Consider the following 23,337-nt stretch of genomic DNA (forward strand, 5'->3'; position numbering starts at 1 on the left):
CCCCTCCCCACCTCCTCACTTCCCTATCTCCCCACCTCCATCCCCCACCCCCGCCCTACAGCAGGAGGAAGAGGCCGACTGCTTTCTCCAGAGCCGCCCAATTGGTCGCCATAACTCACACAATAAAGTCAGCGCGGTGGTCAGCCTTGCCCTCTGGCGGCGCCTGTGTGGTCTCGGTGCTGGAGCTGGCGATCTAACCAGTTCCAGCTTGGCTCGGGACTGCGGGGCCTGCTGCAGGTTGGGGCTGGCGCCCACCACGGAGTATCTAGGGAGTTCTTGATACCCGATGTATGAGAAGACCCGTAGTCCTCCAGCTAGACTTGACAAGAGGGCCTGCAATGGGGCTGCGCATACTGTTCCCCGCGAGGAACTGCTGCCCTTCCCGCTTCTGTTTGCCAGACCGGTGAACCCGCCCGCGGCCCGCGGCCCGCGCCCCTGGAAGCACAGAGGCAAGAAACACCGCTAGCTGGTTGCCTCCGTGCGCCCTGCTCTTCCCTGGCCAGGTGCCTTGGCTCTTCTGCCTTTTCCCACTTGGTGGTGGGAGTTTGTCCTGCACTGTCTACCACGAGGCGGATAAACAGTTTGGAGTTCTGGTTTGCAGGGCATAGTTGCCAAGGTGACTCCTGGCGATAAAAGGAATGCAGACTTTGGCTAGGATTGGCTACTCAAGATGCCGGATTCCCTGGTAGCAGTCTCCAGGGACCTGGACAGCAACTTCTCTAGGAGCAGAGTTCCTGGCTATGGGGACACACACCAGGACTGTTGTGAAGCATCCTTCCTTCCAGGTGCCAAATTTGGGCAGAGTTTGTGATACATTTTCTCTGTGTTTGGTAAAGCTCTCAGGTTGTCTGCGGCCTGGGACCCAGGGCTCAGGCAATGAATCTTTGCTTCCAGAATCCCTGGGGGGAGGCCTCTTGAGAGATCCTTCCTATATTGGGATAAGAGTGGCAATGCTCAGATGCAGGGACAGAAGTGGCCGCGCCAGACTGCACTCTCTCCAGACAAGCCCAAAGGTTCCTGTTACTGAAAATGTTAAAGCTGCAACTTAAAGCCCGTAGGAGCAAGCCCGGCCCAGGTAGCCAGCGGAAGACAGGGTGGCAAAGCCAATCAAGATTAGGAAGGGTCCCAAGGGACTTGGGCAAAGGCACCCTCAGCTCAATGTCTCCAGCTTCTGAAGCCAGGCCCGGAAACTCGCAGAAGCTTCGCCTTGCTCAACATGCTTTGGCTCTGCCCGCAGCCTCGTCCTTCGCCATCGAACATTACTGGTGTTATCATAATACCCTGAAGGGGGGGAAAAACGGGTCGGGGGATGTAGGCGGTGCTGAAATGACCGACTTTGAAGAACCTGCAGGCAAAGTTTCGTCCAATCGTCTGAGCCTGTCCTCTTATTCCCGGTTGTAACTAAATACTGTTGCGAACGCAGCCGAAGCCCTTTGTTGGAGATGTGTGAGCGCAGTCTCTACAGAGCGGGCTATGTGGGTTCGCTTCTGAATCTGCAGTCGCCCGACTCTTTCTACTTTTCCAACCTGCGGCCGAATGGCGGCCAGTTGGCCGCGCTTCCCCCCATCTCATACCCGCGCGGCGCGCTGCCCTGGGCCGCCACGCCTGCTTCTTGCACTCCAGCGCAGCCTGCCAGCGCTACTGCCTTTGGCGGCTTCTCGCAGCCCTACCTGGCTGGCTCTGGGCCTCTTGGCTTACAGCCCCCGGGGGCCAAGGATGGACCCGAAGAGCAAGTCAAATTCTATACGCCGGAAGCGGCCTCTGGGCCAGAGGAGCGCGGCCGAACGCGGCAGCCCTTCGTCCCTGAGTCTAGTCTGGCCCCTGCAGCAGCTGCTCTCAAAGCAGCCAAGTACGACTACGCGGGTATGAGCCGTGTGGCTCCAGGCTCAGCGACCCTGCTCCAGGGTGCCCCCTGCGCCGCCAGCTTCAAGGAGGACACCAAGGGCCCGCTCAACTTGAACATGACAATGCAGGCGGCGGGCGTCGCCTCTTGCCTGCGACCTTCGCTGCCCGACGGTAAACGGTGCCCACACTCCCTGGGCCGGTTTGGGCCGGGACGGGAGGTGGGATGCAGGGAGGAGTTGTAGGGGGAGGGGAACCGCCGAGGGCGGGCGATCGACTGGGAGCCGGCAGAGCTGACTTAGGTTGGGGCTGTGTTGCAGGCCTGCCGTGGGGGTCGGCCCCTGGGAGGGCCCGCAAGAAGCGGAAACCCTACACAAAGCAGCAGATTGCGGAGCTGGAGAACGAATTCCTTGTCAACGAATTCATCAACCGACAGAAGCGCAAGGAATTGTCCAACAGGCTGAACCTCAGCGACCAGCAGGTCAAAATTTGGTTCCAGAACCGGCGTATGAAGAAGAAGCGCGTGGTGCTGCGTGAGCAGGCGCTGGCGCTCTATTAGCCGCTAGTGTGGCGGGCTGAGGAGCCAGGCCTGCCCTTTGGGACCGAGGCCTGGCTTGCGTGCGGGGGAGGTGCTGGGGGCTGAGGCTTTTCCTCTGGCTCCTACTCCTACTGATCCCGGGTACTCTCCTGCTCAGTCTACAGCCCCAGAGGACAGTAGGAGATTTGGAGATGAAGCCAGTTGGGCCTTTTTGCTTTCCCCTCTCTCTGATAAGCTCCTGGGGCCTTTGGATGTTGCAATGCACCCTTAACTTTAAGGCTTCCATGTGGTGTCTGGAGTCACCTGTACTTGCTCTTGTCTGGGTCATTTGCCATGAGGACTCACTCTTGAACCCTTGGACTTGGATTTTCTGTTAGTTAGTTCTCCTTTCTTCCCTCTTATCCAACCCTTTCTGCATTTAGCAGACGCCTAGCTTGATGGATGGAAGTGAACATAGGAATACCTCAGGATCCAGCCACAATGGAAAGGGCTGTGATACACCTTTGCAACTGAAGTCCTTTGTGGCAAAGCCAAGATCTTGATTCTAGAGGAAGGAGAGGGCCAGTTTCCTCCTCCCATCTGCCTTGGCTGATTTGGGAGGACAAAAGTTGCCCTAGACATTCAGACTTGGGTGGTGGGAGGAGAGGGACTGGGTGGCCAGACAAACTGAGCGACCTCTCAGAATGCAGACTGGACAGGGCCCTCCAGCTGGGTAGAATGGGCTAGAGACTTCCTTCCCAGACATGGGAAGGAAGAGAGGCTGAGACTTCAGAGCAAACTGCATTCTCCTAACAAGATAAGCAAAATTCCGCTACTTCTCCCACTCTTCACATATAGCTAAACCAGGCCCATGCACCCTATAACTTGGACCCCCAGAGCTGAGCTCTTCTTAGGGGAGCTGCTGGTCTGCTTTGAGGCTTGATGCACAGGTAGGAGAGAAAGATATCCATGGGGAAGAGAAGGGATTAAACAAGAGGAAGAGGGGTCCTACACTCAGACTGTAAATAAGGCTTTCCTCTTGAGGTGGAAAAGATGTCTAAGTGTCTTTCTTGAAGTACCTTAGTGTGCTACCACAAGGAGAGGTAAAAACTCCTCCTCAAAAGTTAAGGGATGGGAAGAAGACCTCTGAGATTCTCAGTCCCTGGTTGCTGCTCTTGAAGAACAGAGAGGACCAGAAGTTCCTCTCTTACCCTCTCCATCACTCACCAACTCCATCAAAGGCCCATGTACTATGTCCCTTCTGAGACATATCCAGCCTGCCCTGCTTGAAGCCTTTGAAGCCCTGGGCCCTACCAGGTTTGTCTTGTGGATGCCAGGGTTCCTGAATCCCAGACAGTGTTGTTCAGGGTGTGCTAGGGCTTGTAACCTTATTCTTCCAACCTTATTCTAATGTACCCAAGCCTCCCCCTTCCCAAACTACTATGGTCCCTGACTTTTCTCTTTCTGAGATGTAGCACCCTCCCAACTCCTAGCAAGATGCAGGATAGGCCAAGGGTTCATGATTCCTTCCCATAGTCCCTGTGATTTCTTTTCAGCAGAGGACCAGGGCCTGTACCTGGGGAGGGCATCTTACAGGGAGGCTTGATGTTTAGACTATTTCATTTTCTGTGCTAATAGTTGTCATGAAATTTTGTCGAAAAAAATTCTTGTATATATTAGACACAGAAATGTTTTTGAGTGGAAATAAATTTTCAGGCCCCAGCCAAACTGTTAAGGGGCTGATGTTGATTTTTGAAAATGCTTTGGATTCCCTTCTAATGTTTTTCAAGCCACCAAATTCGTTTTTCCCCACTGGTTGTAGTTTTACCTCAAGTTTTGAATGTTCATTAAATGGGAAAAGGGCTTCCGAGGCATTCAGGAATGATTTATAAAAGCCCATGAACAGAATATGTATAAAATATCCAAAGGGGGGAAGGCGACCTTGGACAGATTTGAGTGTATCTTCAATACCAAGGGGACTCAGCTTGTTGTGTGTTGAGGTTTCTATATTTTACCTAAATTCTCAATGTTGAATCTTGCTATTAAGAGGTGGGGTGCCAAAATTTGAGGTTCCTCATATTTCAAAACAAAACATCTTTCTGCCAAGTTTTAGTCAGGCTTCTCTGGAAGAGGCCACGCCTGCTGAAGATACCTGAAAGGACCTTTGCCAGGATCCCTGTGGGCCCTGGGGAAATGCAGCTTCAAGACCCGCTCCCTTGCCTTTGTAGCCTCTAATTCAGTCCTGTAAAACCAGAACCTGCTTGGTACTCCCTGGCAAACCCCCAACTCCTAACTGGCCGAGGAGGAAAATAGCTCTCAGATAATTAGTAAAATAGATAAATTCCTAATACTGCGTATTCTACATTGTAACTCCTCTTCTTTGGAGCAAATTTTATTTATCTTGAACAATATCTTAATTGGTGTTTTTAAAAATTATGTATACACAATGGGGGAAAAAAACACGAAGTGCCGAAGCCTTCCCCACCTGGCTGTGCACTGGGAGGTGGTGGTTTCCAGAGCTTGGTCTCAGTCTCAGTCTGTATTCAAAGGTTTGCCTTCTTGAAAACAACTGAACAAAGGCGGAAGCCACACTGAGACCTCGGGTCCAGAGGGCTGGGGAAAGGAAGAAGAAATCAGACTTATTCAGATCCAGGCTCTAAGACAACATATGTAGGTTGTTTCTCTAAAAATACATACTATTAAATCTCCATGTTCTTTCCCTTTAGTCTGGGATGGGGTCGATATTCATGAAGACCACTCCCACAGAGAAATTATTCTAAGTGTAAAATCTTATCTGTTGGTTCAGCGGTGTTTTCCATATGTATCCCTTTTGCTGATCCACACAAATACAAATACCACGGTGTTTCCTTCCCTAGCTGAAGTCCCAGCAGAGATTTGGAATCACGAGGAAATTTGTAAGAAATAAATGCCAGAGAGAATTGATGCTGAAACGAGTGCTCAACAATCCCTCGTAGAAGGATAAATGTGTCCTCCAAAATGCTGCAGTCCACTGGGCCTCTTGACTAAGAAAAAAGGTTTTAAAAACGAGGCGGGGAGTGGGGGAGACTGTTTATTCTGGTATTCAATCGGCTTCTAGCTCAGAGGGTCGACCACGGAAGCTTTTTAAGTCCTGGGGGTTCTCCCCAAGGGAGGCGGCTGGGGAGGCTTCCGGGATGCGGGCCGGTGGAGGAGAAATCCAGAATCATTGTAAATATTCATGTCTTCTGGTGAAGGAGGGAGGTGTATGTGTGCCCCATCACTGGCCTCTACCAGCTGCATCCACCCCCTCCTCCCCCAGCGGTGGTGGTGGGGGCAAGGCGCCTGACCGACAGTCCCTGGACAAAGGTGATCTCCCCACATTTTTGTTCTCTAATCCCTCGACTTCAGGAGTCCTCTTCTAAGGCTCTGCAGGGAAGGGACTGGCTCTGGGTGTTTTTCCCTGCTTTTCCCTTCTTTCGTTTCCTAAAAGAGCATAAATAATTAAAGTTTGGCAGGGAGGAAAAGCTTTCTTGCAGAACTGTAGTGGCAATAAATGAAATGACTCAGAATCCCTTCCCCAGTCAGCTTTTACGAGAGCTGCCAGACAGTGTCTGTTCACGTTCTCCAGATACCAGGGGCGCCCTGACAAAGTTAAGGTCAAGTTAGTGTCTTATCTTGGGTGGCTCAAAATTACCGCATCGCGTCTCGGCGCTGCGCGGAAAGCTATCGTTTGTAGAGCTGCTCGCTGCGCCCCGAAGGCCTGGTGTGTTCTCTGCGTTTCGGGTGGGGCCGCATAGGCAAGGACAAGGCCACAGCACCCGGGTCTTCACGGTAGGTTCTCGAGAGAGCGGGGAACGCGCGGGTCCAGAGGCTGTGGTTTTCCTTTTTTTTTTTTTTTTTTTTTGGGGGGGGGGGTAAGGATAGAGCAGGCAGCTGGGGCCAAGAGCGAATCCGGTTGGGCCCAGAACGAATGCCCTGGGTTGGGTAAGGGGGGAGGGCGAGTGTCTGTGCTAATGCGCCAAGGGGGCCCATTGCCCCCTTCCCCTATGCACCCCGGCGCCTCTGCAGATGGCGCACCCTTTGCTGCCAAAGCGCGGCTCCCGCCGGAGCCGCCGTCGCCATGTCGTTGAACTTGAATGGTTCGTCCTCTCCATTTCCCTTTTCGGCGACCAGCAGGCTTCATTTGGGGGGCGGCGGACTGCCTAAGCCCCACTCCGTGCGGTGAGGAAAGAAGGTGTGAGGATTTTTTGCATTCCTCCCCGACACTCGAAGACCATACTGGGGGGGCCCGCCACTGCCCTGGGTCCTGAATGATCGTAGGGCCAGTGTGCAGTGTCTGGGGAGCCATTTTAGAAGAGAGATCCAGGGGCGTCGACCAGGAGCCAGAAAGGGAGAGCCTTGGGGCTGGGATGGAGATAGAGAAGCAGATAAGTGTGCCGGGATCTGGGCTGGGGCGAAGGGTGCAAGCTGAAATCTGGGCTGGGGTGCCAGCTGCCGGGAGGGGGCACAGAATGGACAGTTCTAGGTGGGGAAAGGCTTGGTGCCCTGCAGTAGCCACTGACCTGTTTGCGCAGTGTTGGGGGAGGGAAGCAGATGTGGAAGGGGCGGAGGAATAAGAGGAAGGAGAAAAGGAGGGAGGAGAAAAAGAGGAAGGGGGGGTACATCAGCCAGAAAATAGATATTAGCTCAGACCACCCGCCTTTTCTCTGTCTGTCGGCACGGTGGACAGAGAGCACAGCACCAGCACTTCAGCAGCCCGGGCGGGGAAGAAACCAGCATCACAGCCAGCACCGCCTGCTCTGGACATAGGGCTGAGGCCCAGGCCTCAGTGCTGTGTTGCTTGGACAGAGAAATCCTGGGGATGGAATCAGTCTCCTGCCCTGGTTCTGGGCTTCGGGTTTGAGTAGAGACTGGTTTACCTTTGAAAAGCCCGGGTGGGATGTGGGAACCCAGGCCTTGCCTGCCTGGAACCCTGAGCTAGGAGAGGGATGCTGAAGCTAGAGGAAATTGAAGCCTTGGGGAGAGTGGATGTATGGGAAGTGCTGAAGAATCTGCCTTAGCGCCAGGTGGTACAGAGGGGCTTTAGTTCAGGCGATAGTGAGACCCTTGGAGAGCCAACGGATGTCCTGGTGGGCTGCAGTGGCCATGCCGACCAAAGGGCAAAAGGAGGTTCGGGGAGAGCCCTGTGGATGAGCAGGCCTTGGCAGGGCTCTCACAGCAGTGAAGGGTTTGGGTGTTTGGCAGACTGGACCCAGGCCAGGCCTCAAATCAGTGGGGGTAAGGAGGGCCTGAAGCACCTGGGTGTTTCTCTCTCCTGGTGGGTGAGCTGAAGGCCAGGCACAGTGAAGGTAGGACACCAGATTCTTTTGTTCATAAGACAATCCCCCTCCCAGCTTTTAGGGAAGCCACGGCTTTGGGGTGTCTCTGCTGGCTGAGCTCCCTCCTCCCTTTAGTACTGAGAGAGAAGACAAGCGACAGGGAGAAAGAGACAGTGACACACAGTTTAGAGAAAAGGAGAGAGGATGAGGGGACCGAAGAAGATAGGGGAAAGAAAAGGAAGAAGGGAAAAAGAAATAGAGATTGAAAAGAGAGAGGACTGGATAGAGAAAAGGGAGAAGAGTAAAGAAAAGAAGGAGGGAGACAACAAGAGGGGGGAAACCAGAAAGGAGGAGAGAGGATCTAATGGGCACCGAGGTCCTGGCCTGGACCAGAGCCTGGGAGGCGTTTGGCGTGGGTTTTTCTGAGGCCAGCTCTCGAGCCCCCTGGGTCAGAACCGGAGAGAGCCAAGTTACTCCGAGGTGAATGCTCCGGGCAGAGAAATATGTAAATCAGGGTTCCCTGATCCCTGGAGAGTGGCGCAATTACACCCCTAGAACAAGAAGCAACATGCTCCCTGGCGGGTGAGCTGCAGAGGGTGGCGGCATCGCGGGGGAGGGAACGGCTGCAGGAAAGGGGGTGGAAGTGGGAACCTCACACCCTCACACCTAGTCCCCTGTGCCAGGGCAGGGGCTCCCCCCTTCGCTTACCGCTTCTCTCCCTTCCCCCTTCCTCCCCCTTCTTCCCCCTCCCTCCTCCTCCCCGCCGGCCTAGGTCCGCGTACTTAAAGCCGCGCGGGCGGGCGAATGCGGGCGGGCGGCCCATTCGGGCGGTGGCAGATGCGCCCAGCGGTGGCAGCCGCCGGCGACGCGCAGGTGACCGGCCTGCAGCACAGCCTGGTCAGGGGGCGCCTGGGGAGAACTGGCGGGAGAAGGAGGCCGATCCGCCCCCAGCGTGCGCGCGTCTCGGCGCCAGGAGCCGTCCCGGGGCGTGTTGGCGAGCACTGATATAGATATAAGGACATTTCTCTCCATGGCGTCACGTGACATAATTACCACCAGAATCAATCAAGATGAATTGCACGTCAGCGCCCGGTGGGGATTTTTGCTTAGTTGATCCTGGCCCAAGCCTCTTGTGCAATCGATGGCTCAGGTTGGCGGCGCGGGGAGCGGCCCGGGGCTTGCCGGCGTGCACGCCACGGAGCCATGAACGACTTTGACGAGTGCGGCCCGAGCGCAGCCAGCATGTACCTGCCGGGCTGCGCCTACTATGTGGCCCCGTCGGACTTCGCTAGCAAGCCGTCGTTCCTTTCACAACCGTCGTCCTGCCAGATGACTTTCCCCTACTCTTCCAACCTGGCGCCGCACGTCCAGCCCGTGCGTGAAGTGGCCTTCCGCGACTACGGCCTGGAGCGCGCCAAGTGGCCATACCGTGGCGGCGGCGGTGGCGGCGGCGGCGCGGGGGGCGGTGGCGGCGGGGGCGGCCCTGGCGGGGGCGGCGGCACCGCTGGGGGCTACGCTCCCTACTACGCGGCGGCGGCGGCTGCAGCGGCGGCGGCGGCGGCGGCCGAGGAGGCGGCCATGCAGCGCGAGTTGCTCCCGCCGGCGGGTCGCCGGCCAGACGTACTCTTCAAGGCGCCAGAGCCGGTGTGCGCGGCGCCCGGGCCACCACACGGCCCCGCGGGCGCCGCCTCCAACTTCTACAGCGCGGTGGGCCGCAATGGCATCCTGCCGCAGGGTTTCGATCAGTTCTATGAAGCGGCTCCCGGGCCCCCATTCGCCGGACCGCAGCCCGCGCCACCGCCCGCGCCGCCACAACCCGAGGGTGCTTCTGACAAGGGTGACCCCAAGACCGGGACTGGTAGCGGCGGGGGCAGTCCCTGCGCCAAGGCGACCCCGGGCTCGGAGCCCAAGGGGGCAGCGGAAGGTGGCGGCGGAGATGGCGAGGGCCCCCCGGGGGAGGCGGGGGCCGAGAAGAGCGGCGGCGCAGGTAGGCAACTGGATGCAGGGCGAGAGGCTGAGCCCCGGGGCCGTGGGCGCGGGGGGGCGGCGGCGGGGGCCTCCCTCTGCTTGCGCCGTTTTATGTGCTACTTTATAAGCATTCGAAGGGGTTTATACATCCTATAAGATTTCCCGGGTCGTTGTAAAGCGTGTTTATGATAGGAAACCAATTTAGGTGGGCTTAAGGTAGACTTCGAGGAGGACATTAATCGCAGTAGAGAGCTTTCCCTCTGTTTTAGTGAGGGGGTGCTGAAGACCATGGAGAGAGGGAGTGAGATTTTGAGCCAGTTGGTGAGTGTGGACACGCGAGCCTCCGGCTTTTAAGGGAGGAGGAGTGGGTGATCCTTGCACTGGACTTTATCCAAGCCGCTGGCTGACGCGCACCGCTGGAATGGAGCAGATGCCCCCGCGGGTGCACTCGTGTCTCTCTTCTCTTGGGTTCCAGTTAAAAGCCTGACTCGCCCTCCTCTTTCCTATCTCCGTGCCAGGCTGGTTGTGTGTGTGTGTGTGTGTGTGTGTGTGTGTGTCCGTCCGGGCGTGAACATAGGTCCACGCCTGCACTCTCCTGTGCCCGCCCATATATCATCCCCCACGACGCAGGCAGGGCCTTTCAGCGACTGTAGGGGACGTCCCTAACGGGGCCAGGGCCTGGCCCTAGCTCAGTGGCGGGCGGGCGGGGGGCCCCCCCGGCAGACAGCGGCCTTTCTCACCCCTTGATCTCTTTCCCTTGCAGTGGCCCCCCAGAGGTCCCGGAAAAAGCGCTGTCCCTACACCAAGTACCAGATCCGCGAACTGGAACGCGAGTTTTTCTTTAACGTATATATAAACAAAGAGAAAAGACTCCAACTCTCTCGGATGCTCAACCTCACTGACCGGCAAGTCAAAATCTGGTTCCAGAATCGCAGGATGAAAGAAAAGAAACTGAACAGAGACCGTCTGCAGTATTTCACTGGAAACCCCTTATTTTGAAAGCTGCAGGAAGCGCCCCCTCCCCAGAGCCCCACTGACCCACCCTCCTCCCCACCAGCCTGCCCTCCGCAGGCCCAATGTCCTTGGGTTTAATGACGCCTCTTCTCTGTGGAACTTCACGATTACTTCCCACGGTCAACTCAAGACCTCCCAGCGACCACTGCAGCCTGCGGACCGGGGACTTGGCCGAGCGGATCCTAATAAGGGGAAAATGGTAAATGCAAACGTCCCTTTACAATTTTACCGCCAAAGTGCTGTCGTTCCCCCTCCCCCTCTCAGAGTCCTCGCGGGGACCCAGCGGGATCTGTAGGGAGTTAGGCCACAGGGCTAGAAGGCGCTGGCGTTTTGTTTTGAGATTAAGATATCCCTTCCTTCCCCTTCCCTGAACGCAGATTATTTAAACTCTGGGAACTGTACCTTTGGTCTGTCATATCAAGGCATGAGTCACTGTCTTTTTGTGTGTGAATAAATGGTTTCTAGTAAAATTGAGGTCACAGCTTCAATACACTGTATGAATTTTCCTCTTCAAAGAAGTTTAGTGACTGATTAGGATATTTTAGTGGCCAGAACCCTTCTCTGAAAATCGAGTGAAATACTTTTTTAGTCTCTAAAAATAGGAGTAGTTCCCTCCCATCTCTGGGAACACTGTTTTTAAAAATCATGTTAGTGATGAATTTCTAAAAAGATGTGACCCAGCCATGCTGGTGCTGTCCTCTTTAGGCAGTGAGGCTGGAGCAGAAGGAACCTAAGAAGTGAATCCTCACCCCCACTTCTAGTCTACTGAACTTGGAATTTCTGAAAAGACAAACAAAAATTTAAAACTGATTAGAAAATCCAAATTATCTCTTAACAAGGTGACAAGGAGCCAGGGTTCCTTAAAAGAAGAAACCAAAATTAGAACCCTCCTTGTTAATATGTAAGTGGAGGGATGCTAAAATGAGGTTTAGTGAGTGGAAAGGGTTTGGGGTCCTTGCTAGTGTCATAGTGGGCCTGTACCAGGGAATGTAAGCCCCCCTCATTGGATGAGGGCCAAGGGCTGCAGACCTGCTTCTTCCTGCATTTATCGCTTTAAGTTAAAGAATGTGGTGAGGGCTGCACTGCACTTTATGTTGCAGGGCCAGGCCAGGCTGTTTACAAAACCTTGAACTGTCTAGACAACACCATAAAAGCCAAAGTTCTAAACAGCTTAATTGGGTTATATTATACACCTTCTGGTGGGCCCAAAAGAGATTTCCGCAATGTGCAATAAACTGGAGAAGTGAGAAAAGCTTCTCTTTCTCTGAAAAGAGTGAACTGAATCTTATGACTCTTAACCTCTCATAAGCCCAAACTCAAAATATAAATCCATAAGATGCACAGCACCTCCTGCATCTTCTGAGGCAGTATGCATTTTACATGCAGCAATATTTAATTGCTAAGGCTCTTGGGGGGAAAAGGAAAAACATAAGTGCATAAGTGTATGCCTTTGAACTTCCAAAATGTCAAGGTCATCACCTTTAACCTCTCTGAATAATTAGGCGCCTTAAGGTTCTTCTGTGATTTTCAACTGCCACCCACTCTCATACATACATGCTCACACATACAGACCCATGCACACATTTATGACCACACAGAATCCTACTGGGTGCTCCCCATAAATCTAAGAAAATTTCTAATTTCAGGATTAATAACCTTAATTTCCCTTCAAATATTTGAGCGATTCAGTAGCAATTGACTTCTTTTTTGAAAATACTGGTTAGACTAAAATGCGTATTAGCTTTCACTACAGCTGGGATGTGCTGGAAATGTGTGTGTGTGGGGGGGGTGTCTTAAGAAATGTTTCCCTTTGCTCTAATGAAGAACTGCAGTATTAAAAGCAGGCATTTGAAAAAGTAAGTTCTGTTCAGACTTACACCTTTGTTATATTTGAAAGCAATTTGCCACCCATCAAATAAATTATGGCACTTTCTAAGCTATGGAACAAAAGAAAATATATTTGTATGGTCTTTAAAAGCCTCTCTCAACCTTTGGTGAAAGATGTAATAGAAACAAGGCGGACAAATTATTTCGTTGGGAAGGGGATTCCTTTGTTTGAAATTCTGGGCATCAGTTAAAATCTGAATGCCTTATTAGTATGATCCTCTTAGGAGCTTAACATTAGTTTATTTTTCTCTCTCCGTCTGTATTTTTTTTTTTTTAACTGCATCTAAATGTAGCAAGTTTGTGCGCCAGCCACCATAGGTAAGCCGAACCGAGAGGTACCATTTCGCCTTTGCAGGGGCCTGGACAGCCACACGAGGGCGCGCTCACGTTCCAGAAGCCGCGTTTGGCGGAGAGGCTGCGGTACCTTATCTTTCCAATACTGGATTCTAATAAGCAATCTCGGCCCGTTAGAAACAGGCGGCAGCTAAGGTGTTTTGCTGTTTGTACTAAGCAGTTACTAAGTGTGAGAAGTTGTATGGAGACAGAACAAAGGGAGCAACTACATTCCTGCAACAGGAGATTGCTTAATCGTTGTCTCCTTGAAGATAAAGCTGTGGCAAATGATACCTTGGTATAATCTGATGGTGTCGAGGAGAGATTTTTTAACAGATAAATTAGGTATTTTGAAATATGTCATAGCCACTGAGAGTTTATTAAGTTAGCAAAAATAATTTTTCTTGTTGGTTTGAGTGTGGAGAGTGATGTCCGGGGTAGAATCCTTCTTCCCGGCTCTCCAAAACCACATGCGGTCTTGTGAGCCCTCAGATCTCTGGGATGATTAAAGGGGTTTTGTTTAAGACACATTCAGGCTTTGGTAATTTAGCTGAGTGTATATGCAGGGGGAAAAAGTGAGACGCATTGAGGGACGAGGATGTCGTTCTGGGTTAGGGAGCCTCGAGTCATGCCTGGCACAGGGTTATTCCAGGCGACCGGGGAGGCGCAGGCAGGACTATGAGTTGGAGTGCGGGTGCCGAGCTGGGCTGACGCGGCTGCAGGAAGCAGCGGGCTCTGGGGGGGGGGGGATGTTTATACTTGAAGGCGTTGTGGGACAGAAATGTATTTGAGGCAAACGGGTGTTGCATTTGACAGATCCTGAGCCACCCTTCCAAGCAGCCCTCTGGCCTTGAGGTGTTAAGCTTGTTTTTGGCGTTGCTTTCAGAAGCAGTGAATTCACTGCGTGCCCTCTCCACCCAGTAAAGCCCCTAACATTGGGGAGTGTCTGTAACCCCAAAAGGGAGAGGACAGGACAACAGGACATGGGCAGCTCTAGGAGAGGATGGCTTCCCTCTTTTCCCATCAGAAGTTCATTGTGAAAAAGCTTGCAGCTCTGAGAATTAGCGCTGGCCTCCTTGTCAGCAGCCTCTGCATCCCGCCTTCCAAGCACTGGACCTAAGACTCTGGGACCCGCCTGTCCGCTCGCTCCCCCGCCTCCGGGAGGGGAGCTAGCATTGGCTTTCCGGGAGGCTGGGGCGCCATGACTCCCCGGCAAGGCGCCAAGGAGAGGCGTGGGTGTTCCCCGCGGGTATCCCGGGCTCCGCCTGTCTGGCCGCCGGTCCAGCTTAGCTATTGTGAAGCGACCTTTTCTGGTGCTTAACCCGGGCTTCAGTCTGCGTGGGGTGAGAAGTCTCTCCCCAAATGTCGTTGTGTTCCTGGGTAGGCGGCCCCAGCAATTGCGCATCTGGCTATGCAGGGGGCCCCTTGGCCTTGGCTGGCAGCCGCCAGCGACCAGGGCTGTCTGCAGCTCCTTTCCTCCTGGCAGCTTCCAACATAGGCCTGACATAGATGGGGGGGTCCGACCAGAACCTCTGGAGACTGAAGACCTTCCCCTCCCCCGACCTTTCAGAACGTGTGGGGCTCGCAAAGGGTAGCCATAGATGCTGAAGCACCAAAGTCGCAGATTCTTAAGTGGAGGGAAAATGCGCGAAGTAGGAGTCTTTTGTGTCTGTACAGAAAAAGGCTCTAGGGCCGCGGCCCTTCTGCACGTTTCCGTGGACTCCTTATCGCCATAGTGGTAGTCTCCCCATTTGCCCCCTGGATTTCTTTTCACCTTAGCCAGGTGGTGCACAGTGCAACCGGGAGGGGCTGTCTGGGGAGGTCTCCTTTAACGTGTCCCCATCCACTCCGTCCCCCCAAAGTGACATTGCTTAGAGGCTGCTCAGGACTAATTCTAGGTGACTCTAAGAACCCCCAGGTTCTCTCAGGCTCAGGGGCTCCACTCTTTCCAGAGACAGAAGAGTGCAGATGCAAGTCACTTTTAAAAAAAATTCCAAACGCTAATTTCTTGCTAAGGCGACCCTTTTAATTTTTTTTCCTGGAAATAACTGTGCCAGGGAGAAGGGTGTCTTGATACAAATATGAGTAGCCATCTCTTTTATGATGCAATATTGATTTATTATTAATGGTAACTGTCCCAACTGATCTAAATATGATCGAAACCAGCAACTACATTAATGCTCTAAGCAAAATAAAGGTTGCCTTTAAAGCCACTGCCTTTTAATTCCATTTGCTTCATCTCAGCCTTTAAGTCTTAAGGTTCATTTTTTATTATCCTCCATCCAAATCATTCTCTCGTATTATTGTTTTTCTTGATTTTTAAGATAAAAATCTCTAAAATATTAATGGCCTCTGGCCCCAAGGAACGGGTCTGAAGGTAAACATTTGAAATTTTTTAAAAAACCAGAATTTTGTGAGAATCAATTTAAAACTCTGATATACACTTTTCTCCCCCCTGTGAGTGAAGACTTCTTAACATCGAATTCAATGTGGGAGACTGAGCTTGAAATCACAGAGAGCTAAAAGCAAAAAGGCTCCCAAATGCAAAAGGCAGCTCTTGCCTGTCCTGCTTCATAGAAGACCTACCCGCTCTGCAAAAAAAAAAAAAAAAAAAAAAAAAAAAAAAAAAAAAAAAAAAAAAAACAATTGCTTGTTTTTAGCTTGGATGTTTTCTTCATGTATAAATAAGGATTATGAAAAGACATTTGATGGGCATAAAATTCCTGATTAGATTGAACAGTCTTGCCTTGGTAGAGATAGGTTAAATTGGGCTACCGAATTCTGGGCAGCACTCCTGGCCCAGATGCAAAGGAACACAAGGCTGGAGCGCCAAGCTGGCGACAGGGCGCCTGCCGAAAGCAAGTATAGCTAGCGGGCACTTTGTTTAGCTCTGGGCATGGTTAGCTGTGGCTCAGATTAGGATCTCCACAGTGTGAGAAAGGAAATTTTGGGGAGCTGATCAGTTGCTGTTATCTTTGAACAGAATATTTGCAAGCTAGAGCCCAAAGTTGTTTTTCTTCTGCCTTCCTTAACTCCCATCCCCAAACTTAAAAATACCCACCCTGTGGAAAGGTAATGTTTAAACCTCTGCCTAAGCCAGGGTGCTTCAGCCTGAGCAGTTAGAGGCGCCAGGCTTTTAACCTGACAATGATGTTGTATTTGAACAGCTGCGTAAAGGTTTAAAAGGTCTGTCTCATTGCCACCGCGGAGTTTTTTAAAAGGGGTTATTGTTTGGGCGAGGGCACTGAGAGGGGACAGGCGAATTGGTCCCAAGGCCGAAAATAATGTCCAATGCCTGTTTTCACCAGGCCAGGGGAAATTCCTTTTGGGGAGGGGGCCAAAGGGCTTGTTGGAAAAGGTTTTTGTGAAGAAGCAGGCGGGCTACTAGGTCCCCAGGATGCAGAGGTGCTTTAATGAGCATTGGACCCCAAGGAAATTTTCTGCTGAGGCGGAAACCCGATTTACCCACAAGTTCAGTCTCTGGGCCTGAAATCCAAGGCCAGCCCATGCCTGAGTGAGTGTGGGGAAAAGAACACGGATGCCTCCGGGAACAGAGAACTGGTTCATGGTCATCAGAGTCTCCCCGGGCCGCTTTACTTTCTTGGTTGCCCAGAAGGGGATCCGGAAGGTGGAAGGATGACTCCCTTGTGCTGGCAGGGCCCCTCACCTAAGGAAAGTCTTTGGAAATCAAGGTTAAAGCTCCCTGCTGCTGTCCGAGGCCAGGGCTTCCGCTGGGCGGCTCACCCGCCTGCAACCAGAGGAGGGAGGAAGTTGTTCAAGTTTCTCATAAAACTCTGAATTTCCATGCTGGCAGTGGTCGGTGGTTGTTCTTTAATGAGCTAGACCACAACTCCAGACCATATCCTCTTTATAGAACTTTCCCTCACCAGAGGAATCAGAGGACAGATTCCCCCATCTGTTCCCCCTCTTAGCCAATCAAAATCTTGTCAAATAATTTTAAGGATTGTCCCAAACTATAGAACTCAACTTTTGACACAAAAGTATAGCTTAAATATTTGACGATTTGTGTTAAAACAAAAATTGACCTTCTTGGTTAGTAGTGAAGGGGAAAAATCAATAGTATAATTTTCAATAATTCATAAAGCAAACGCCATTATGCTAAATCTTAACTATTAATCTTATCCTTTACAAAGTCTCGATTGATTTGTTAATAAAATATCTTCCCGTGTGTGGCAACAGCGGGTATAACTCTTTAAAAACCTTCAGAAGCAAGAAAATTACCAAGTAGCTCAAGAATGTAGATGAGAATTTTATTGATCGCCCTGATTCTTCTTAATATGTATTAATAAATTCCACAACCTTTTGTACCTTGCGCTTGTCAGAAACCAATGCTTTTACAAAATCCATAAAAGGAAAACGTATTTTTCTTAGCAGAAAAACCAAATGACACCTTTGCATTTCTCTCTCTCCTGCCTGGCCCAGTCAGTTTTCTAAAACTTCTGGAGTCTGACGGTCAGTGTTTTCCTATTTCCTTTAGAAAATTATTTTCTTTCTCCCTCCCTTCCTCTCTGCCTTCTATTATCAGGGTGTGTGAGGAAGGAAATCTCTGTTTAGTTCTCCCGCTGGGAGCCCGGGGGACGCTTTCCCGATAGAGAACGGCTGGCCAGGGACTGTCTTCAGGCTGAAAGCTCCCAGCGGCCCGGCCCTTCAAAGGTCAGGGTGTGGTTCCTCTGAGAACCAAAGGCTCCAGTAGCTCGCAGGGGCGCGGAGGGGCTCAGAGCTGGGGCGGGAAGGCCGAGGGAGAGGACGACGCTGGGCCGGGCTCATCCTTGGGGCTCCGGAGCCGGCCAGCTGCGTGGCCTCGCGGCCCTCGCGGCCCTTGTCGCCTCCGCTTCCAGGGACACGTTGGCCGCACCTTTGCACGCGGGATCTTTCCTTTGGACCCCTGGAGTGGGATGTCTCAGGATCAGGGTAATATGATTCACCTTCCCGGGTTGCCCGGCACTAAATTAATCAGCCCGGGCCCCAACCGTCTGCCCCGGACCCGGCCCTTTTGGGCGCGTTTCTGCCTGGGTGTGTGCGCTGGAATATGCCTCTGTGTGCAGGCGCCACAGAGCTCCAGCTTCCCTCCCCGCGCGTGTCCTCCCCGAGGTCCTTCCGACCGAGCCTTTCCTTCCACCGGCGGAGCCCGGTGGCCGAGGCGGTGGACGCGAGTGGGGCAGGCAGACGGAACGAGCTGCGGGGAGGCGGGGAGGAGAGCGGGCGGCGGAGAGCTCTGGGCCAGTCGTCTCTAGCGCGCACTATCGCAGGCGTGTAGTAGATGTCGCTGTTGTCCGTGCTTACGCGGCCGGCCGGCCGGGCTCTGGAGCACGTGACCTGCGAGGAGGCTGCGGCTCAAGGCCATTTTCAAATCTCATTGGCTTGGTTGTCATGTGGTCGGCAGAGGCATCCACAATTACACGGGGAATGTTTTCCTAGAGATGTCAGCCTACAAAGGACACAATCTCTCTTCTTCAAATTCCTCCCCAAAATGTCCTTTCCCAACAGCTCTCCTGCTGCTAATACTTTTTTAGTAGATTCCTTGATCAGTGCCTGCAGGAGTGACAGTTTTTATTCGAGCAGCGCCAGCATGTACATGCCACCACCTAGCGCAGACATGGGGACCTATGGAATGCAAACCTGTGGACTGCTCCCGTCTCTGGCCAAAAGAGAAGTGAACCACCAAAATATGGGTATGAATGTGCATCCTTATATACCTCAAGTAGACAGTTGGACAGACCCGAACAGATCTTGTCGAATAGAGCAACCTGTTACACAGCAAGTCCCCACTTGCTCTTTCACCACCAACATTAAAGAAGAATCCAATTGCTGCATGTATTCTGATAAGCGCAACAAACTCATTTCTGCCGAGGTCCCTTCGTACCAGAGGCTGGTCCCCGAGTCCTGTCCCGTTGAGAACCCCGAGGTTCCTGTCCCTGGATATTTTAGACTGAGTCAGACCTACGCCACCGGGAAAACCCAAGAGTACAATAACAGCCCCGAAGGCAGCTCCACTGTCATGCTCCAGCTCAACCCTCGTGGCGCGGCCAAGCCGCAGCTCTCCGCTGCCCAGCTGCAGATGGAAAAGAAGATGAATGAAAACGTGAGCGGCCAGGAGCCCACCAAAGTCTCCCAGGTGGAGAGCCCTGAGGCCAAAGGCGGCCTTCCCGAAGAGAGGAGCTGCCTGGCTGAGGTCTCCGTGTCCAGTCCCGAAGTGCAGGAGAAGGAAAGCAAAGGTCGGTATGAACAGAGTTGCCACCCCAGCGGGGCGCGTAGTCTGGAAACCCAGCGGAGAGGGAGCGCTTGGGTGCCCAGCGCGGAGCCCAGGCAGCGGAGTCGGTTGCCCGACTTGCAGGTGCTGCTCCCGCCCGGCTTGCAGAAGGGAGATCTCAGTTTTGAGATGGTCCCTGCTTCTCTCCCGCTGCCTGGCCCTCCCCGCCGGTCTTGGCCCCACGCTGATGGCGCCTGGGCAGAGGAAAGGTTTGCCGGGTTTATTTTTCCTTAGCTAGACCTGAAACGCAACAAAAGAGGCAAAGGAGACCTGCAGCTCGTAAACAGGGCCCCAGTACCTCTTTTCTCCAGCTCATATTTGGAATCTCAGTTTTGCCTTGCACCCAAATGATTATTTTAAGGTGGCCCAAGGCACCGTGTTCGTGTTCAAGTGTATATACCCCGCATCCTGCGAGCTTGGGGTCTGTTAGGGTAACGAGATGGCTGGACTGCTTGGTGCTTGAGTCGGGGATCAGGGCTTCCTGCCTTTGCCGGGCTGGATAACCTTGGCTTTGTCTGGGAAAAGTGTCGCAGGCTTTGCAATCTATCTACAAAGAGGGCAAAGGCACATGGGGGGAGAACAGAACCGCATTGCCCACTTCCCAGGGCCAGCCTTAGGGTTGGACTAGGGCAAAGAACCAGGGATCTGGGTTTTTGAGAAGGAACCCTATCCCCTGAGCCTCTCTCCCAGTGCCCAGAGGTGGGCCACAATGCAGGTTACATTTCTGGGGGAATGCTTTTGTGTTGGAGCAAGAAGGCATGAGAATTCAGGAAATTCTGGGGTAAATGCAACAATGCTCAGGCAGAGTAGAGAAGATATCCTTGCTTCCTCATTTATCTTTAGAGACTAGGCACCTATAAACCTGGCTATGGAGCTCCCTGCCTGCCTAGGGTAGGTAGGAGAAGAAGCAACAGATCTGGGGACCTGAGGAAGCAATGGGGTTGGGAGGTTTGTCTAGGCTATGGCTTCTTCCATTCCTGCTCTGTCATGAGCTGACCACTGAGAATGTCACTAGGAGATACAGAAAAGTTTACTTTTATACTAATGTTTTGTTTGAGTCAGAAAGTTGTGCCTGTGCTTGCATGTGTGGGAGAGGGAGGGGGGGGAGAGAGAGAGAGACCCCACTGATGCAGACTATCTTCCCATTGTGTCACTTTGGGCATTTAGTTTGAAATTTGGCATCGATTTAAAATCCCTTCCAGGGTCCATCTCTGTGAGTAATGTTTAATACCAGGGTTGCCCAAAGCAGCCTGCCTGCCAGCAGGTCATGGCCAAGGGTATATTTGAACAGACTGAGAGAAAGAAAAAAAAAACTTCTTGATTTTTTTCTTCTCCTTTTAATTTTGTTAGAGGAAATCAAGTCTGATACTCCAACCAGCAATTGGCTTACTGCAAAGAGTGGCAGAAAGAAGAGGTGCCCTTACACTAAGCACCAAACGCTGGAATTAGAAAAAGAGTTCTTGTTCAATATGTACCTCACCCGCGAGCGCCGCCTAGAGATCAGTAAGAGCGTTAACCTCACCGACAGGCAGGTCAAGATTTGGTTTCAAAACCGCCGAATGAAACTCAAGAAGATGAGCCGAGAGAACCGGATCCGAGAACTGACCGCCAACCTCACCTTTTCTTAGGTCGGAGGCCGGTGGGAGGCCAGGATCAGAGAGGGGCACCGCGTTCCAGAGCCCAGTGCTGGAGGACTGGGAAGGTGGAAACAAAACCTTCATTGCTCTTTGTTTTTTTTGTTTTTGTTTTGTTTTGTTTTCCTGCTAGAATGTGACTTTGGGGTCATTCTGTTCGTGCTGCAAGTGATCTGTAATCCCTGAGTATATATATATATATATATATATTAAAAAACTTACCACGTGTAATTTATTATTTTTTCATCATAATGCAGGGTAACTATTACTGCACATTTTCATTTGGGTCTTAACTTATTGGAACTGTAGAGCATCCATCTAACCATCCATCCATCCATCCATCCATCCAGCAATGTGACCTTTTTCATGTTTTTTTTTTCTAACACAAAAGTTCTCTGTGTGTGGTTAATCATGAACTAATGACATTTTGAAAACATCCAGTACTTTTTAAATTACACACATATATATATATATTTAAAAAAAGATTAAGAAAACCCACAAGCTTTGGGGGGAGGGGACTTAAAAAGCACATTATAATGTATCTTTTCACAAATGAATTTAGCAGTTGTCCTTGGTGAGATGGAATATTGACAACTTATGCCTTGTAGCCTTTCCCTTGTGGTGCATCTGTGGTTTGGTAGAAGTACAACAGCAACCTGTCCTTTCTGTGCATGTTCTGGTAGCATGTATAATGCAATAAATTCTGGAAACAAGTTTGCTCCCTCTGCTTTCTGAAATGGAAAAATATTATGGTGGAAATGAAAGCCTTTGGGGAGGTTCTCTTCTGGTTAAACTGCTTTTGGGGCAGTAGGGTGGGGGAAGTGAAGGGAGCAGGAGATGGTGCTAGAATTGGACAGTGGTGGGAGAAGAAGAGTGATAATCGCCTGGGTTTGCATTTTTCGTAAATGAGAAAAGAGAGTACTTTCTCCTCTCCCAGTCCCCAACCATAGAATATAATTGCACTCTCAAAGGGTGTGAGCTTCCTCTAGCCCGAGCCTGGTAAGTAAGCTTGTGCCACAAGTTGCTTTTTCCTCTTAGCTGCCCCTGTGTGTGTGTGTGTGTGGGGGGTGGTTGTGTTTATTTTTTAATGCTTTCAGGGAGATCTTGGTGATTTCTGGCTGGGAGGTCATCTTCAGGGGCTAGGTTGAAACTAGTCTTGTCCACCTGGAAACTACCGGGCCTCCATTACAGAAGCAAGGACAAACAACAGCTTAGCATTGCATAGCATCCAATTTTCTCCCTTTTGCTCAACCCCACCCCTATCTCAAGTGCAAGACAGCCAGGCCCCAGTGAAAGGGAAGGATGGGTGAGTTTTCCCAGCACACTTTGCTTTGCTTTCCTTGTAGAAGGATTTTATGCTCAGTCATTACTTTTTAGTGGCTCATATGAAAAATTTTAAAGGAAGAAATGAAAAGATTCTCTCTAGTCAAATCTCTTAGTATTTAATTACAAAATGCAGTTGGAACTACTATAAAAAGCAAGAAGTTATAGAAAAAATGACTGAAAGAATATGCAAGTGAACATGACTTTCCATGAAGTCCAATATTCCTTTTATAGGCATGGCTTGGGAAATTCCCACTAGCATCTGCAGAATCCATATCATGGAACCCAGATTTATCCAGTCCTGCCAGGGAAAAGGGAGGAGAAACATTATGGGGAAAATTTGACAGAAAATTCGTTGCTCCAGGTACTGGCTGCAATTTCAGAGGATCTCCAATAGCTTAATGGAGTTTCAGAAAACGGGTCCTTTTTTACCCCCTTAAGAACAATCTATTTAGGAGCTCTGAGACTCAGAGTCCTCAGCCAGGGAGGCTTTGGGACACTCAGTATTTATTCAGTTTTAAACTTCCTCCCCCAGACCAGGAACCATCCCAAGTTCCCAGACAGAATCCTTTAGAGGCATCATTTCCTAAGGATGGGAGGAGGAGGGATCTGCATCCATGCTAGATTGGGAACACTGGAATAGATTTGTCCCGGATTTACATTGGTTGGGCAAAAGATGGAGTGTACTTTTAACTTCCCCATTTCTCCCAGCGATGTGGGGAGCGCCATTAGTTGTTGATTGGGGGCTATGTCAGGGAGGAAAACCTTTCCATGTTACAGGAAAGGGCATTCCCTCTGAAACAAAATCAGAAAGCCATTGGCAAAGGCAATCAATCAGACCACAAGTAGCCATTTACCCCCTTTCTTTCCGGGGTTGGAGGTGGGCTGGGAGTCCTCAAAGGTGCTGGGCAACTTGTAGAGCGAGTAATATGCCCTCCGGCCGGCAGCGACACCCAGGCCGCTTTTGTCTCGGCTACCGGCCAAGCTTCAGAGGCTTTGTACCATGGATTTGGGAGTGACAATGGGCATCTCCCTCAGATTCAAGGCTGCCCAGCCTTACCTCTGGAAGCAAGAAAAAGAATTGGGAAAGGAGTGGCCCAAGGATCTGGCCCTTTGGATTTTTTTTTTTCCCCACATATTTCGGGAATCTACTTGGAGGCCTCTTAGTGAGAAAGGCGCAAAACAGCCTTGACCTGGGAGACGCGGTTCCCACAGGCCTCACTGAAGCCGGGGACAGGGCAGCTGGTGGGG

General features: G+C 51.5%; 3 protein-coding genes across 3 annotated transcripts; all 3 read left to right on the forward strand.

Moving 5' to 3' along the window:
• Positions 1-1,326: 1,326 nt before the first annotated feature.
• HOXD12 (homeobox D12) lies at positions 1,327-2,401 on the forward strand (the record flags this gene model as incomplete). Its single annotated transcript, XM_081262157.1, has 2 exons — positions 1,327-2,016; positions 2,163-2,401. The coding sequence occupies exons 1-2, from the start codon at positions 1,443-1,445 to the stop codon at positions 2,399-2,401; spliced, it is 813 nt and encodes a 270-aa protein (XP_081118283.1). The 5' UTR covers positions 1,327-1,442.
• Positions 2,402-6,902: 4,501 nt separating this feature from the next.
• HOXD11 (homeobox D11) lies at positions 6,903-10,628 on the forward strand. The gene is made up of 2 exons (XM_081261636.1): positions 6,903-9,643; positions 10,388-10,628. Exons 1-2 carry the CDS (start codon positions 8,860-8,862, stop codon positions 10,621-10,623), a joined length of 1,020 nt encoding a protein of 339 aa, XP_081117762.1. The 5' UTR covers positions 6,903-8,859; the 3' UTR covers positions 10,624-10,628.
• Positions 10,629-18,098: 7,470 nt separating this feature from the next.
• HOXD10 (homeobox D10) lies at positions 18,099-21,450 on the forward strand. Its single transcript, XM_081261634.1, has 2 exons — positions 18,099-19,094; positions 20,480-21,450. Exons 1-2 carry the CDS (start codon positions 18,140-18,142, stop codon positions 20,755-20,757), a joined length of 1,233 nt encoding a protein of 410 aa, XP_081117760.1. The 5' UTR covers positions 18,099-18,139; the 3' UTR covers positions 20,758-21,450.
• The last annotated feature ends 1,887 nt before the right edge of the window (positions 21,451-23,337 follow it).

The sequence above is a fragment of the Spermophilus citellus genome (genome assembly GCF_964194105.1).
Source record: "Spermophilus citellus genome assembly, chromosome: 11".
Lineage (NCBI taxonomy): Eukaryota > Metazoa > Chordata > Mammalia > Rodentia > Sciuridae > Spermophilus > Spermophilus citellus.

Excerpts from the sequence above, each read along its gene's own strand:
- HOXD11 (XM_081261636.1), top strand. The coding sequence starts at position 8,860 with ATGAACGACTTTGACGAGTGCGGCCCGAGCGCAGCCAGCATGTACCTG. Across the intron at positions 9,644-10,387 it reads CGAGAAGAGCGGCGGCGCAG|TGGCCCCCCAGAGGTCCCGG; the intron begins GTAGGCAACTGG and ends TTTCCCTTGCAG.
- HOXD10 (XM_081261634.1), top strand. The coding sequence starts at position 18,140 with ATGTCGCTGTTGTCCGTGCTTACGCGGCCGGCCGGCCGGGCTCTGGAG. Across the intron at positions 19,095-20,479 it reads GCAGGAGAAGGAAAGCAAAG|AGGAAATCAAGTCTGATACT; the intron begins GTCGGTATGAAC and ends TAATTTTGTTAG.